Source organism: Mesoplodon densirostris, chromosome 7, assembly GCF_025265405.1.
Source record: "Mesoplodon densirostris isolate mMesDen1 chromosome 7, mMesDen1 primary haplotype, whole genome shotgun sequence".
Taxonomy (NCBI): Eukaryota; Metazoa; Chordata; class Mammalia; order Artiodactyla; family Ziphiidae; genus Mesoplodon; species Mesoplodon densirostris.
Genome location: NC_082667.1, coordinates 105,058,886 through 105,076,474, shown reverse-complemented (window position 1 = coordinate 105,076,474; position 17,589 = coordinate 105,058,886). Strand labels below are relative to the sequence as shown.

At 38.0% G+C, this 17,589-nt stretch overlaps 1 protein-coding gene across 1 annotated transcript; it reads left to right on the top strand.

Annotated features, from left to right (window-relative positions):
- Window positions 1-573: 573 nt before the first annotated feature.
- On the top strand, window positions 574-16,728 carry BTG4 (BTG anti-proliferation factor 4). Its single transcript, XM_060105543.1, has 4 exons — window positions 574-746; window positions 1,204-1,341; window positions 14,954-15,152; window positions 16,546-16,728. Exons 1-4 carry the CDS (start codon window positions 574-576, stop codon window positions 16,726-16,728), a joined length of 693 nt encoding a protein of 230 aa, XP_059961526.1.
- Window positions 16,729-17,589: the final 861 nt, after the last annotated feature.

Genomic DNA, 17,589 nt, shown 5'->3' with positions numbered 1-17,589 from the left:
AAAACTGACAAAACAAGTGTGGTGAGAGAGTCTTCTAACTCTGGCCCACTTTCTGTTGGGCTAAAGAGCTTTTGCTGGCAAGTTTAATATATATTTGATTAATCTTAACTTTTACTTAAAGTGTGCAACCTGAGAGCCGCATTTTAGGAACTACTGTATCCTGAAATGTTTTTGCTCTCTGTAAATAGGTTTTCAACACTGGTACTTGGAGTAATTTACTGTCTCATGTCCAGACTTTTAAAAGCATTTAATTTGCATAGTGATTCATTTGTTTAAGTGTATTACAGTATTTAAAAGATGTTGTTTTCTTTGAAAATCATTCAAATGATTTGAAAATCATTAAAGGTTAGTTGAGGAGTTGGTATTCTTGGCTGTTTTGTTGACTGATAGTATTGATGTGCTTTTTTTTTAGTTCATTAAAGACGAACAAGTGACTTCTGTTTTAAATTTAAGGTATGTAAATTTTCCAAATGGCAATTACATGTTGATAATAAGTTAGACCCTTGTTTCTGTTTAATTTCTTCTTGCCTCCTTTTAATGGCTGCAGACCTACTCATCCACTCTTCTTGAACCATGAGAGATGAAATAGCAACAACAGTCTTCTTTGTCACAAGATTAGCAAAAAAACATGATAAATTGAGTAAACAACAGATAGAAGACTTTGCAGAAAAGTTGATGACGATCTTGTTTGAAACATACAGAAGTCACTGGCACTCTGATCACCCGTCTAAAGGGCAAGCCTTCAGGTGAGAGTTGATATGCATGGCAAAGGGAAGTAAGAAGTCAGCAGTAACCACCTGCAATGATTTTGTTGGCAGCCTTTAAGTAATGAAAATTTTATGGGCTCAAATTTATTTGTTTGAACTTGGACTTGAAAAAAGGAGATGTAGATGATAGTACAAGTCAAAAATTATAGAGCAAACCTCTTTATGTGAGGTGGATTAAACAATTTCTAACTTGTGTTTACCCTGAAGGTTATACAGTGAACCTTTGGTGTGACTTAGTAATGGAATCCATGTTCTGAGTTGCTGTGTAAAAAGTCGGTATTTTACTCTTGCTGTAAAACTGGAGGGTGGCCAAGGAGTTGAGGAAACTTGGGAGTGAGGTGGGAGCTGTGTGTATTGGAGTTTCTTGCCTACAACATGCTTCTCCAGCTAAAGTACCTGTCACCACATCTTTGTTTCCCTTTCCTTGTTTTTAAAGGTGTATCAGGATAAACAATAATCAGAATAAAGATCCTATTCTAGAAAGGGCTTGTGCTGAAAGTAATGTGGATTTTTCTCACCTGGGACTTCCAAAGGAGATGACCATATGGGTAGATCCCTTTGAAGTGTGCTGTAGGTGAGTAATCTCATTAGAGTTAGTTTGTGTGCTCTGTAACCCTTGGAAACCTTAGGGTATTTAGTCAGCTCTATGCACCTTTGTGAAAGGTGATGCTCCAAAGCCCTGGATTAGCAGGGAGGGCACAGGGTGGCTAAGACTAGATGCAAACTATATCAGACAACACAGACTTCCCAATTAAGGTGGATGGAGTGGGAAGCACAAAGATTTTTGCATAGTATTTGAAATTTGACTTTAATCACTGCATCATATTGCCAACTGTAGATTATAATGTCCAAGTATTATAGGCAGTATCAAGGGGGAAGAGGAGTTATTTACCATCAGCAATTCAGTCCATCAGTTGAATCGAAAGAAAGTAGTCTGACTTTATCTTAGTTAATTCCTAGAAAGCTTTTATAGAATTCTTGACCCCTGCCAATTATGACAGTATTAGTAGCTGAAGGTCATAATGTCTCTCAATGTGATTTGCTGTCAAGCCATTTCAATTTGTATTTTTTTAAAAATTGAAGTATAGTTGATTTACAAAATTATATTAGTTTCAGGTATACAACATAGTAATTCAAAGATTTTACAGATTATACCCCATTTAAATTTATTATAAAACATTGGCTATATTCCCTGTGCTGTACTATATCCTTGTAGCTTATTTATTTTATACATAGTAGTTTGTACCTACCCCTATCTTTCCCCTCCCCACTTACCTTTGCCCTGCTGGTAACCACTAGTTTGTTCTCTATGTCTGCTGAGTCTGTTTCTGTTTTGCTATATACATATGTTTTAATTTTTAGATGCCACATATAAATGATATCGTACAGTATTTGACTTTCTCTGTCTGACTTAGTTCACTAAGCATAATACTCTCTAGGTCCATCCACATTGCTGCAAATGGCAGAATTTCATTCTTTTTTATGGCTGAGTAGTACTCAGTTGTATATATATATATGCCACGTCTTCTTTATCCATTCATCTGTTGATGGACACTTGGGTTGCTTCCATGTCTTAGCTATTGTAAATAGTCCTGCCCTGAACATTGGGGTGCCTGCATCTTTTCAAATTTTCTGGATATGTACCCAGGAGTGTTTTTTTCCTGGATATATACCTAGGATATATATTGCTGGATCATATGGTAATCCTACTTTTAGTTTGAGGAACCTCCATACTGTTTGCCATAGTGGCTGCACCAATTTACATTACCACCGATAGTGTACAAGGGTTCCATTTTCTCCATGTTCTCGCCACATTTCGTATTTGTAGACATTTTGATGATAGCCATACTGACAGGTGTGAGGTGATGTCTCATTGTTTTGATTTGCATTTCTCTAATAATGTAAGATGTTGAGCGTCTCTTCATGTGCCTGTTAGCCATTTGTATGTCCATTTCTTTGGAAAAATGTCTATTCAGGTGTTCTGCACATTTTTTTTGAATTTTATTTTATTTGTTTTTTTATATAGCAGGTTCTTATTAGTTATCCATTTTATACTTATTAGTGTATATATGTCAATCCCAATCACCCAATTCATCACCCCCCCCCCACTGTCCCCCCTTGGTGTCCATATGTTTGTTCTCTACATCTGTGTCTCAATTTCTGCCCTGCAAACTGGTTCATCTGTACCATTTTTCTAGGTTCCACATATATGAGTTAATATACGGTATTTGTTTTTCTCTTTCTGACTTACTTCACTCTGTGTGACAGTCTCTAGATCCATCCACATCTCTGCAAATGACTCAATTTCGTTCCTTTTTATGGCTGAGTAATATTCCATTGTATATATGTACCACATCTTTATCCATTCACGTGTTGATGGGCATTTAGGTTGCTTCCATGTCCTGGCTATTGTAAATAGCGCTGCAATGAACATTGGGGTGCATGTGTCTTTTTGAATTATGGTTTTCTCTGGGTATATGTCCAGCAGTGGGATTGCTGAGTCATATGGTAATTCAATTTTTAGTTTTTTAAGGAACCTCCATACTGTTCTCCATAGTGGCTGTATCAATTTTCATTCCCACCCACAATTTATTTTTGCATCTATATAGTGTGAAAGAGTGTTCTTCCTATGTTTTCCTCTAAGGGTTTTATAGTATCCTGTCTTACATTTAGGTCTCTAAACCATTTTGAGTTTATTTTTGGGTTTGGTGTTAGGGACTGTTTTAATTTCATTCTTTTACATGTAACTGTCCAGTTTCCCCCACACCACTTATTGAAGAGACTGTCTTTTCTGCGTTGTATATCCTTGCTTTCTTTGTCATAGATTAGTGGAACACAGGTGTGTGGGTTTATCTCTGGGCTTTCTATCCTGTTCCATTGATCTATATTTCTGTTTTGGTGCCAGTACCATATTGTCTTGATTACTGTAGCTTCGTAGTATAATCTGAAGTCAGGGAGTCTGATTCCTCCAGCTCCGTTTTTTTCCCTCAAGACTGCTTTGGCTATTCGGGGTCTTTTGTGTCTCCATACAAATTTTAAGTTTTTTTGTTCTACTTCTATAAAAAATGCCATTGGTAATTTGGTAGGGATTGCATTGAATCTGTAGGTTGCTTTGGGTAGTATAGTCATTTTCACAATATTGATTCTTCTGATCCAAGAACATGGTATATCTCTCCATCTGTTGGTATCATCTTTAATTTCTTTCATCAGTGTCATAGTTTTCTGCATACAGGTCTTTTATCTCCCTAGGTAGGTTTATTCCTAGGTATTTAATTCTTTTTGTTGCAGTGGTAAATGGGAATGTTTCCTTAATTTCTCTTTCATATTTTTCATCATTAGTGTATAGGAATGCAAGAGATTTCTGTGCATTAATTTTGTATCCTTCAGTTTAACCAAATTCATTGATTAGCTCTAGTAGTTTTCTGGTGGCATTTTTAGGATTCTCTAGGTATAGTATCATGTCACCTGCAAACAGTGACAGTTTTACTTCTTTTCCAATTTGTATTCTCTGATTGCCGTGGCTAGGACTTTATGTTGAATAATAGTGGTGAGAGTGGACCTCCTTGTCTTGTTCCTGATTTTAGAGGAAATGCTTTCAGTTTTTCACCATTGAGAATGATGTTTGCTGTGGGTTTGTCATATATGGCTTTTATTATGTTGAGGTAGGTTCCCTCTGCCCACTTTCTGGAGAGATTTTATGATAAATGGGTGTTGAATTTTGTCAAAAGCTTTTTCTGCATCTGTTGAGATGATCATATGGTTTTTCTTCTTCAGTTTGTTAATATGGTGTATCACATTGATTGATTTGCATATATTGAAGAATCCTTGCATCCCTGGGATAAATCCCACTTGATCGTAGTCTATGATCCTTTTAATGTGTTGTTGGATTCTGTTTGCTAGTATTTTGTTGAGGATTTTTGCATCTATGTTCATCAGTGATATTGGTCTATAATTTTCTTTCTTTGTAGTATCTTTATCTGGTCTTGGTATCAGGGTGGTGGTGGCCTCACAGAATGAGTTTGGGAGTGTTCCTTCCTCTGCAATTTTTTGGAAGAGTTTGAGAAGGATGGGTGTTAGCTCTTCTCTAAATGTTTGATAGAATTCACCTGTAAAGCCATCTGGTCGTGTACTTTTGTTTGTTGGGAGATTTTTTTTTTTTTTCTTTTTTTGCGGTATGCGGGCCTCTCATTGTTGTGGCCTCTCCCATTGCGGAGCACAGGCTCCGGACACGCAGGCTCAGCGGCCACGGCTCACGGGCCCAGCCGCTCCGCGGCATATGGGATCCTCCCAGACTGGGGCACGAACCCGTATCCCCTGCATCAGCAGGCGGACTCTCAACCACTGCGCCACCAGGGAGGCCCTGTTGGGAGATTTTTAATCACAGTTTCAATTTCATTACTTGTGATTGGTCTGTTCATATTTTCTATTTCTTCCTAGCTCAGTCTTGGAAGGTTATACCTTTCTAAGAATTTGTCCATTTCTTACAGGTTGTCCATTTTATTCGCATAGAGTTGCTTGTAACAGTCTCTTACGATGCTTTGTATTTCTAGGGTGTCTGTTGTAACTTATTGTCCATTTCTAATTTTATTGATTTGAGTCCTCTCCCTCTTTTTCTTGATGAGTCTGGCTAATGGTTTATCAATCTTGTTTATCTTCTCAAAGAACCAGCTTTTAGATTTATTGATCCTTGCTATTGCTTTCCTTGTCTCTTTACATTTTTTTTCTGCTCTGATATTTATGATTTCTTTCCTTCTATTAACATTAGGTTTTTTGTTCTTCTTTCTGTAGTTCCTTTAGGTGTAATGTTAGATTGTGTATTTGAGATGTTTGTTGTTTCTTGAGGTAGAATTGTATTGCTATAAACTTCCCTCTTAGAATTCCTTTTGCTGCATCCCATAGGTTTTGGATCATTGTGTTTTCACTGTCATTTGTCTCTAGGTATTTTTTAATTTCCTCTTTGATTTCTCCAGTGACCTCTTGGCTATTTAGTAATATAGTGTTTAGCCTCCATGTGTGTGTGTGTTTTATGTTTTTTTCCCTGTAATTGATTTCTAATCTCATAGTGTTGTGATCAGAAAAGATGCTTGATATGATTTCAATTTTCTTAAATTTACTGAGGCTTGATTTGTGACCCAAGATGTTATCTATCCTGGAGAATGTTCCGTGCACACTTGAGAAGAAAGTGTAATCTGCAGTTTTTGGATGGAATGTCCGATATATATAAATTAAATCTATCTGGTCTATTGTGTCATTTAAAGCTTGTGTTTCCTTATTAATTTTCTGTTTGGATGATCTGTCCATTGGTGTAAGTGAGGTGTTAAAGTCCCCCACTATTATTGTGTTACTGTTGATTTCCTCTTTTAGAGCTGATAGCAGTTGCCTTATGTATTGAGGTGCTTCTATGTTGGGTGCATATATATTTATAATTATTATATCTTCTTGGATTGATCCCTTGATTATGTAGTGTCTTTCCTTGTCTCTTGTAACATTCTTTATTTTAAAGTCTACTTTAACTGATATGAATATTGCTACTCCAGCTTTCTTTTGATTTCCATTTGCATGGAATATCTTTTTCCATCCCCTCACTTTCAGTCTGTATGTGTCCCTAGGTCTGAGGTGTGTCTCTTGTAGACAGCATATATATGGGTCTTGTTTTTGTATCCATTCAGCAAGCCTGTGTCTTTTGGTTGGAGCATTTAATCCATTCACGTTTAAGGTAATTACGATATGTATGTTCCTATGGCCATTTTCTTAATTGTTTTGGGTTTGTTTTTGTAGGTCCTCTTCTTGTGTTTTGTTTCCCACTTAGATAAGTTCCTTTAGCATTTGCTGTAGAGCTGGTTTGGTGGTGCTGAATTCTCTTCGCTTTTGCTTGTCTGTAAAGCTTTTGATTTCTCCATCAAATCTGAATGAGATCGTTGCTGGGTAGAGAAATCTTGGTTGTAGGTTCTTCCCTTTCATCACTTTAAATATGTCATGCCACTCCCTTCTGGCTTGTAGAGTTTCTGCTTAGAAATCAGCCGTTAACCTTATGGGAGTTCCCTTGTATGTTATTTGTCCTTTTTCTCTTGCTGCTTTTGATAATTTTTCTTTGTCTTCAATTTTTGCCAATTTGATTACTATGTGCCTTGGCACGTTTCTCCTTGGGTTTTTCCTGTATGGCACTCTCTGTGCTTCCTGGACTTGGGTGGCTATTTCCCTTCCCATGTTAGGGAGGTTTTTGACTATAATCTCTTCAAATATTTTCTAGGGTTCTTTCTCTCTCTCTTCTCCTTCTGGGATCCCTATAATGCCAATGTTTTTGCATTTAATGTTGTCCCAGAGGTCTCTTAGTCTGTCTTCATTTCTTTTCATTGTTTTTTCTTTATTCTCTTTCACAGCAGTGAATTCCACTATTCTGTCTTCCAGGTCACTTATCCATTTTTCTGCCTAAGTTATTCTGCTATTGATTCCTTCTAGTGTACTTTTCTTTTCAGTTATTGTATTGGTCCTCTCTGTTTGTGTGTTCTTTAATTTTTGTAGGTTTTTGTTAAACATTTCTTGCATCTTCTCGATCTTTGCCTCCATTCTTTTTCCGAGGTCCTGGATCATCTTCATTATCATTATTCTGAATTCTTTTTCTGGAATGTTGCCTATCTCCTCTTCATTTATTTGTTTTTCTGGGGTTTTATCTTGTTCCTTCATCTGGTACATAGCCCTCTGCCTTTTCATCTTGTGTCTTTCTGTGAATGTGGTTTTTGTTGCACAGGCTGCGGGATTGTAGTTCTTCTTGCTTCTGCTGTCAGTACTCTGGTGGATGAGGCTATCTAAGAGGCTTGTGAAGTTTCCTGATGGGAGGGACTGGTGGTGGGTAGAGCTGGGTGGTTCTCTGGTGGGCAGAGCTCAGTAAAACTTTAATCTGCTTGTCTGCTGATGGGTGGGGCTGGGTTCCCTTCCTTTTGGTTGTTTGGCCTGAGGTGCCCCAGCAGTGGAGCCTACGTGGGCTGTTTGGTGATGCTAATTGCAGACTCTGGAGGGCTCACACCAAGGAGTACTTCCTAGAACTTCTGCTGCCAGTGTCCTTGTCCTCACGGAGAGACACAGACACCACCCGCCTCTGCAGGAGACCCCCCAACACTAACAGATAGGTCTTGTTCAGTCTCCTATGGGGTCACTGCTACTTCTCCTGGGTCCCGATGTGCATGCTACTTTCTGTGTGCCCTCCAAGAGTGGAGTCTCTGTTTCCTCCAGTCCTGTCAAAGTCCTGCAATCAAATCCCTCTAGCCTTCAAAATCTGATTCTCTAGGAATTCCTCCTCCCGTTGCCAGATGCCCAGGTTGGGAAGCCTGATGTGGGGCTCACAACCTTCACTCCAGTGGGTGGACTTCTGTGGTATAAGTGTTCTTCAGTTTGTGAGTCACCTTCCTAGCAATTATGGGCTTTAATTTTATTGTGATTGCACCCCTCCTACCATGTCACTGTGGCTTCTCCTTTGTCTTTAAATGTGGGGTATCTTTTTTAGTGGGTTCCAGTGTCTTCCTGTCAATGATTGTTCAGCGCTTAGTTGTTATTCTGGTGCTCTCACAAGAGGGAATGAGAGCATGTCCTATTACTCTGACATCTTGAACCAATCCTGTCTGTCCATTTTTTGACTGGGTTGTTTGCTTGTTGTTTTCATATTGAGTTGTATATTGTGGATATTAATCCCTTGTCAGTTATGTTATTTGCAAATATTTTCTTCATTCAGTAGGTTATCTTTTTGCTTTTTTGATGGTTTCCTTTGCTGTGCAAAAGATTTTGAGTTTAATTGGGTCCCATTTGTTTATTTTTGTTTTTGTTTTCTTTGCCTTAGGTGACAGATCCAAAAAAAATATTACTACAATTTATAACAGGTTTCTGCCTATGTTTTCATCTAGGAGTTTATATGGTTTGTAGTCTTACATATAAGTCTTTAATCCATTTTGAGTTTATTGTTTATATGTGTGAGAAATTGTTCTAATTTCATTGTCTACTTGTAGCTGCCCTGTTGTCCCAGCACCACTTATTGAAGAGATTATCTTTTCCCCATTGTATATTCTTGCCTCTCGGTCATAGATTAATTAACCATAGGTGCATGGGTTTATTTCTGGGCTCTCTATTCTCTTCCACTGATCTATGTGTCTATTTTTGTTCCAGTATCATACTGTTTTGATTACCAGAGTTTTGTAGTGTAGGCTGAAGTGCGGGAGCTTGATACCTCCTGCTCTGTTCTTTCTCAAGATTGCTTTGGCTATTTGGGGTCTTTTGTGTTTTCATACAAATCTTAGAATTATTTGCTATAGTTCTGTGAAAAATGCCATTAGTATTTTGATAGGGATGGCACTGAATCTGTAGATCGCCTTGGGTTGTATGGTTATTTTAACAATATTAATTCTTCCAATCCATGAACATGGTATGTCTTTCCATCTGTTTTTGTCTTCAGTTTCTTTCATCAGTATTTTATAAATTTCTGAGTACAGGTCTTTTTACCTCCTTAGTTATATTTATTCTTATGTATTCTTTTTGATGTGATGGTAAATGAGATTGTTTTCTTAATTTCTTTCTGATAGTTCATTGTTAGTGTGTGGAAATGTAACAGATTTCTGCAACAAATTTCTGTATAATAGTTTTGTATTCTGCAATTTTACCAAATTATTTTCTGGTGGTGTCTTTAGGATTTTCTATGTATACTATCGTGTCATCTGCAGACAGTGACAGTTTTACTTCTTCCTTTCCAATTTGGATTCCTTTTCTTTTTCTTGTCAGATTGCTCTGTCTAGAGTTTTGAATACTATGTTGAATAAAAGAGGCGAGAGTTGGTATCTTTGTCTTGTTCTGATCTTAGAGGAAATGCTGTCAGCTTTTTATGATGAGTATGATGTTAGCTGTGGACTTACCATATATGGCCTTTGTTATGTTGAGAGATGTTCCCTCTATACCCACTTTGTGGAGAGTTTTTATTATAAATGAATGTTGAATAGTGTCAAAAGATTTTTGTGCATCTATTGAGATGATAATAGGATCTTTTATTCAACTTGTAATGTGATGTATTGCATTGATTTGTGGTTATTGAACCATCCTTGCATTCCTGGGATAAATCCCACTTGACATGGTGTATGATCCTTTTAATGTGTTGTTGGATTTGATTTGCTAATATTTTGTTGAGGATTTTTGCATCTATGTTCATCAACGATACTGACCTGTAATTTTTTTCTGTGATATATTTGTCTGGTTTTGGTATCAGGGTGATGTGGCCTCATAGAATGAGTTTGGAAGTCTTTCTTCCTCTGCAATTTATTGGAAGAGTTTGACAAGGATAGGTGTTCACTCTTCTCTAAATGTTTGCTAGAACTCACCTGTAAAGCTGTCTGGTCCTGGAATTTTGTTTGTTGGGAATTTCTTTTCTTTTTTTTCCCATTATTAATTCAATTTCATTACTGGTAATTGGTCTGTTCATGTTTTCTCTTTCAGCTTGGTTCAGTCTTGGGAGATTGTACAGTTCTAGGAATTTGTCCATTTCTTCTAGGTTGTCCATTTTATTTGCATATGGTTATTCATAGTAATCTCTTGTGATCTTTTTATTGTTTGTAACTTCTTTTTTATTTCTGATTTTACTGATTTGAACCCTCTGTTTTTCTCTTGATGAGTCTGGCTAAAGGTTTATCAATTTTGTTTATCTTTTCAAAGAACCACCTCTTAGTTTCATTGATCTATTTTTTTGTTTGTTTTTTGTCTCTATTTCATTTCTGCTCTGATATTTATAATTTCTTTCCTTCTACCAACTTTGGACTTTATTTGTCTTCTTCTAGTTTCTTTAGGCATAAGGTTTGGCTGTTTGAGACTTTTGTTTCACAAGGTAGGCTTGTATCACTATAAACTTCCCTCTTAGAACTACTTTTGCTGCATCCCATAGATTTTTGGATCATTGTGTTTTTGTTTTCATTTGTCTCCAGGTATTCTTTGATTTCCTCTTTGATTTCTTCAATGATCCATTGGTTGTTTAGTTTATATTGTTTAGCCTTTACATGTTGTGGGTTTTTTTTTTTTTTTCAGTTTTCTTATAGTGATTTCTAGTTGTGTAACATTGTGGTCAGAAAAGATGCTCAATATGATTTCAGTCTTCTTAAATGTACTGAGAATTGATTTGTGGCCTAGCATGTGATTTGTCCTGGAGAATGTTCCATGTACACTTGAAAAGAATGTGTTTTCTGCTGCTTTTGGATGGAATGCCCTGTAGATATCTGTTAGGTCCATTTGGTCTACTGTGTCATTTAAGGCTAATGTTTCCCTCTTGATTTTTTGTCTGGATGATCTGTCCATTGATATAAGTGGGGAGTTAAAGTCCCCTACTATTATTGTGTTACTGTCAAGTTGTCCCTTTATCTCTGTTAATATTAACTTTACATATTTAGGTGCTCCTATGTTGGGTGCATATATATTTACAATTGTTATACCTTCTTCTTGGATTGATCCCTTGATCATTATGTAATGTCCTTCTTTGTCTCTTGTTACAGTTTATGTTTTAAAGTCTACTTTGTCTTAGAGTCTACTTTGTCTGGTGTAAGTATTGCTACCCTGGCTTTCTTTTCATTTCTATTTACATGGTATATCTTTTCCTGCTCTCTCACTTTCAGTGTATGTGTGTCTTTAGATATGAAGTGAGTTTCTTGTAAACAGCATATATATGAGTACTGTTTTTGTATCTTCAGTCACTCTATGTCTTTTGATTAGAACATTTATTCCAGTTACATTTAATGTAATTATTAATTGGTATGTACTTACAGCCAGTTTATTAATTGTTTTGGTGTTGTTTTTGTAGTTATTTTGTTCCTTTCTTCTTTTCTCACTTCCCTTGTTATTTGATGACTATCTTTAGTGTTATGTTCAAATTTCTTTCTGTTTTTTGTGTATCTATTATGGATTTTAATTTTTGGTTACCATGAGGTTTATATATAGCAATCTATATATGTGATTATTTAAGTTGCTCATCTCTTAATTTCAAATGCATTTTAACAACCCTGCATTTTTACTCCTCCCCCCTTATGATTACTGTTTTCTTACATCATATTTTCCATCTAATTGTGTTGTGTATCCCTTAACTACTTATTGCAGATCTAGGCAATTTTACTACTTTTGTCTTTTAACCTTCCTATTAGCTTTGTATGTGGTTGATCTTACTGTCTTTATTGTATATTTTGCCTTTACCAATGAGCTTTTTCCTTTCATAATTTTCATGTTTCTAGTTGTGGTTTTTCTTTTTTGCTTAGTGAAGCCCCTTTTAACATTTCTTATAAAGCTGCTTTGGTGATGTTGGACTCTTTTAGGTTTTACTTATCTGTAAAATTTTGATCTCTCTTTCAAATCTGAGGGTAAGCCTTGCCAAGTAGAATATTCTTGGCCATAGGTTTTTCATTTCATCACTTTAAATATACTGCAACACACCCTTCTGACCTGCAGAGATTCTGCTGAAAAGTCAGCTGATAGCTTTATGGGGAGTCTCCTTATAGGCAACCTGTTGCTTTTCCCTTGCTTTTAATATCCTCTCTTTATCTTTAATTTTTGCCATTTTAATTACAATGTATCTTGATATGGTCCTCCTTGGGTTGATCCTGTTTGAGGCTCTCTGTGTTTCCTGGACCTGGATATCTGTTTCGTCTGCCAGGTAGGGAAGTTTTCAGCTATCATGTCTTCAAATATATTCTCTGACCCTTTTTCTCTTCTCCTTCTAGGATCCCTATAATGTGAATGTTAGCATGCTTGGTGTTGTTCCAGAGATCTCTTAAAATATTCTAATTTCTTTTTATTCTTTTTTTCTATTTCAGCTTCAGAGATTTCTATTACTCTATCTTCCAGCTCACTGATCTGCTCCTCTGTATCATCTAATCTACTGTTGATTCCTTCTAGTGTATTTTCACTTCAGTGAATTTCTCCAGTTCTGCTTTGTTCTTCTCTGTATCTCCTAACTCTTTGTTTAACTTCTCACTATTTCCCTACATCTTCTCCCAAGTTATTTGCTCATCTTTATGATCATTACCTTCAACTCTTTAATGGGTAGATTACCTTTCTCCACTTAATTCTTCTTCTGGGGTTTTATCCCATTCCTTCATTTGGAACATGTTCCTCTGTTTCCTCATTTTGCCTAATTTGTTTTTATTTCTATGTATCTGGTTGGTTGATAACATTTCCTGGCTTTGGAGAAGTAGCCTTTTGTAGGAGACATCCTGTGCATCCCAGCAGTGCACTCCCCTCTGGTCACCAGAGCTATATGCTCTAGGGGTGCCCTCTATGCGGGCTGTGTGGGTCCTTATGTTGTGGTGGACTGACTACTTTTGGTGGTCTAGTAGGTGGGGCTGGTCCCCAATCTGGTTGGTTGCCAGGCCCTGCCTTGTATGGAGGCTGCCAGCTGCTGGTTGTATGGTTGGGTCATGAGGCAACTGGCTGTGGAACCATGAGGAAGGGGGTCCCAGGGCTAGTGCTGGCTCACTGATGGGCAGAGCTGGGTTCTGGCCTTGGTGGTTGTGGGGCTGAGGTTTCCAGTTCTAGTGTCAGCCTGCTGGTGGGTGGGGTCAGTTCCTGATATACCTGGTTGTGCATTCTGGAGTGTCTCAGAGTTGGTGCTGGCCCATTGGTGAATGGGGCTGGATCCCAAGGTGGCTGGCTTAGGGGTTCACGGTGTCCTGGAGCTGGTGTTGGCCTGCCAGTGGGTTGGGCTGTGGTTGAGAGGGTGCTGGGGCTAGTGTTGGCTAACTGGCTCACTAGAGTTGAGTCCTGAGATTTCTGGCTGCAGGACCTGTGGGTCCTAGAGTTAGCTGGTATAGACCTGCTGGGGGGTGGGGCAGCTCCCTGACATAGCTGGCTACAGGGTCTGAGGTGTCCCAAAGCTTGTTTTGGCTTGCTGGTAGGTGGGCCTGGATCCCTGAATGGCTGGCTGAGGGACCCAAGTTGTCTCAGAGCTAGTGTTGGCCTGTTTGTAGGTGGGGCCTGGGCCCAGGTGATCTTGGAGCTGATGTTAACCTGCTGGTGGGTGGACTGGGAAGCCAGAGCCCAGGGGTCTTGAGGATGTCCACTGATGGGTGAGGTTCCTCCCTAGGCTGGTGCTGGCTCATTGGTGGTGGTGGGGGGCTGTGTCCAGGGCATCCTAGGGCCAATTCCTTCCCACTGGTAGGCAGAGCTGGGTCCTGGGGTCTCTGCCTTCAGGGCCGTGTGGGTCCTGGGCCTAGTGCTGGTACACTGGTGTGTGGGGCTAGGCCCTGAGCCCTCTGTTGGACAGTGCTGCATCCTGGGGCAGCTGTGGGCTCAGGGGGTCTTAAGGCCGTGTGCCTGCTAGTAGGTGGGGTTGTTTTCCCACCTGGCTAGTTGCTTGGCCTGAGGCACCTCAGCACTGGTGCTGAAGGGCTGATGGGCAGTTCTGGGTCCTGGTACTAATAAGCTAGAGGGAGGATTTCAAAATGGTGCTTGCCAGCACGAATGTCCACGTGGTAGAACAAACTCCCCAAAATGGTTGCTGCCAGTGTCTGTGTCCCCAGGATGAGCTCAAGTTGCCCCCTACCTCTCCAGGAAGCTCTCCAAGATCAGCTGGTGGGTCTGACCCAGGCTCCTTTCAAATTACTGCTTCTTCTCTGGGTCCTGGAGATTTTGTGTGGGCTCTTTACGAGTGGCATCTCTATTTCCCACAGCCCTCTGACTTTCCCAAAGTAAACCCCACTGGCATTCAAAGCCAAGCATTCTGGTGGCTCATCTTCCTGGTACAGGATCCCTGGCCTGGGAAGCTCCATGTGGGGCTCAGACCCATTGCTTCCTCGGGAGAACCTCTACAACTGTAATTAGCCCCCCACTTGTGTGTTGCCCACCCAGGGGTATGGGTCTGACCTATACCATGACTCTGCCCTTCTTACTGGTCTCATTGTGGTTCCTTCTCCATAACTTTAGTTGTAGAAATCTTTTCTGCTAGATTCCAGTCTCTCATCAATAGTTGCTCTCTAAATAGTTGTAATCTTGGTGTGCCCATGAGAGGAGGTAGGCTCAGGGTCTTCCTACTCCACTATCTTGGACAAGCTTTCAGAATTTGTTTTCTTTTCTTTAAAGTAACTCTTCTTGTAAATTACTGTGTTGTTTCCAGAAAAGATTAGAGATAAAACCTGTGAGAATTTGAATCCCTAATGAATGCTTTATTTTCCTTTCCTACTTAGGTATGGTGAGAAAAATCAACCATTTACAATTGCTTCTTTCAAAGACAGACGGGAGGAATGGGAATTATCCCAACAAATTAGTGATGCTGTTAATAGAGCCACATTAGACTACTCCTCTGGCACTTCCTCTGATGAAGAAAGTTGTAACAAAGAACCTCAGATAATTCCTAAGGTCAGCAATCCAAAGAGTATTTATCAGGTAAAGTGTTCTCCATTTCTTCTCTGTACATTTTTTTTTTCTACTCTAATTCTAAAAAGAGTATGCTCACTCTAAAAGCAAAGAAACAACTAATTGGAAAATATGGAAAGATTATAAAGATTAAAATCACAATAATAATATTCTGGCAACACCTTTTCTGTCTTTTTTTCTTCCTTCTCTCTCTTTATACCCTCTACTTGGCTGAGTGCTCACTGATTTAGGGAGAATCTCTGACCCTTTGTATGTATGTAAATTTGTTTTCTTAATCACGTATGTATTGACATGTTAAAGCAATTTAAATATTTTACATTGTAAATCGTTTGCTTCCCTTATAATTTATTTAGCTAATGTATTATTAGAAGACATCTAGGTTGTTTTCACATTGTTGTGATATTAAAAAAGCGAATTTTTACAGAGATGTCAGAATTCTAAGTTATTTCTAGAGATTTGATTCTCGACATGTAATTACTGGGTCATTGTGTATGGATATTTTTTGAGTTCTTAACACAGGACAAAGTACCTTCTAGAAAGATGTCTTTGTTTGTAGTCTTACCAGCTCTATGTGAAAGTGTTTATCATCTTCCCTAAAATGGGGTATTCTCATTGAAAAATATCATTTTTATTAATTAAATTAAACATTAAAACAAAAACTCCATGTACCAAAATGTTGTAGTTACTTACTGTCTTATGAATTTTTCTCCTTCACCCATTTATCATTTGAGGTCCTAATGTGTTATTAAAGGCTTTTCAAAGGTTAGAAATATTTTAACCCCTTGTCATATTCCTGGCAAACTTTTTTCCCCTAGCTTGTTTAGTTTTCTAAACTATATATGTAGTTTATATTTAGTTCTATATGTAAAGTTTAAAATTATGTAGTAAAATGTTCACCCTTAATTCTATTTTTACGCTTAGAGAGATCTTCTTAATCTAAGGATCGGATCTGTAGTCAGCTATATTCTTTTAGAACAACGTCCTTTGAAAGTGTGGTCTGCAAAATATTTATATTGGTCATCTGAGATGTTTAACATGGATGTTTCTAGACCTCACCCCCAGAGATTGTGATTAGATATTTTTGGGTTGAGCAAGGTGGGATCAGGTAGGAGAGAACACAGGAATATATACTAATTTGAATAAATTTTTAAATTTTTTGTTTTTAAAATTCTTGGTTGGACTAAAGAATTTTGTTAAAAGATATGAAGTGACTTACTTCATACCCTAAAATGCAACTCAATTTTCCAAAGATAATGATCTACTTTGATTTCTATTCATTTGTATTTCCTATGCTTTTGAAAGGTTGAACCTGTAAGTTATGGGTTTATATTTAATCCTTAGAAGTGGCTTATCGGTTTACAAAATCATCATGCTCCTTTTTTTCTTCTTTTTTTCTCCCCAGGTTGAAAACTTGAAACAGCCCTTTCAATCTTGGTTCCATATCCTCCGCAAAAACAATATGGGGGATGGCCGAATGGGTCTCCTAGGAAATGCTTATCCTGCATTGCATAAGATCCCTAAGGGTCACAGGCCTGCTGCTGGGCACCGGGTGGACAGGTACCACTGGGTCAACACACACCGATAGTGCAGCGGCTGGGCCCTCGTGAGGTAGAACTCAGCAGAGCCACTTTATTTTCTCTGAAATGAAAGCAAGTCTAAGCTCGAGAGGCCCAGGAAACAGAAAAGATAACTACATTAGGGACTAGGGTGCATGATGGTGAATCCTCTCATGCAGATCAAGACTGTGTTCTTAGCTGTACTTTTAATTCTTTAATTTTAAATTAAGGTTTATATAACACTAATGAATGTACCCAATAAGGTAATAGAATGAGGATATTGACCTGTTATAAGATTCAATGCATTATAAAGAGTAACAGTTTAAATAAACATGCGGTGTTTTTAATACCTTCTTAGTTGAGTTTGTTGCAAGAAAGTTTTAAAAGTTCTTGTTTTTCATTAGCCATTAAAAAAAAAAAAAGTAGACCTTCATTTAGGGAAGAGTGATCCTCATAGTATTCAGGTTCTACTTTATTACCTGCCATTACTGTTCTATTTTATAAGGTCAGTAAGAGCTTGTTTGAAAACTACTTTTAAAGATATCATTCCCTTAAAAATTTTGGCTTATTTCTAAACCTCATAATAGCCTTAATTATGACACTTTGTGGATGATATATCTCACTACTAAGAACTAAAGTGAAGCAGAAAAAAGCATAGTACCAAGGAAATAAAAATCCCTCCCGTCCAACCAGAAATTACCATTATTAACATTAAATGGTGACCATCTTTCCAGTCATCCTTTATATACATACAAATGTAAGAATTGACATATAGACAATTTAATAAGAAAACCATACTATGGGAGCTACTTGATAGATATTTAGATTTAATTTTACTTGACCTTAGAAAAAAAAGAAACCTAAAGTGAAACTGAAAGTTGTTGAAATAG

What these genes read in the sequence shown, in the direction of transcription:
- BTG4 (XM_060105543.1), top strand. Translation starts at nt 574, where the DNA reads ATGAGAGATGAAATAGCAACAACAGTCTTCTTTGTCACAAGATTAGCA. An exon ending in TCTAAAGGGCAAGCCTTCAG is followed by an intron (nt 747 to 1,203) that starts GTGAGAGTTGAT and finishes TTGTTTTTAAAG; the next exon opens with GTGTATCAGGATAAACAATA. An exon ending in CCCTTTGAAGTGTGCTGTAG is followed by an intron (nt 1,342 to 14,953) that starts GTGAGTAATCTC and finishes TTTCCTACTTAG; the next exon opens with GTATGGTGAGAAAAATCAAC.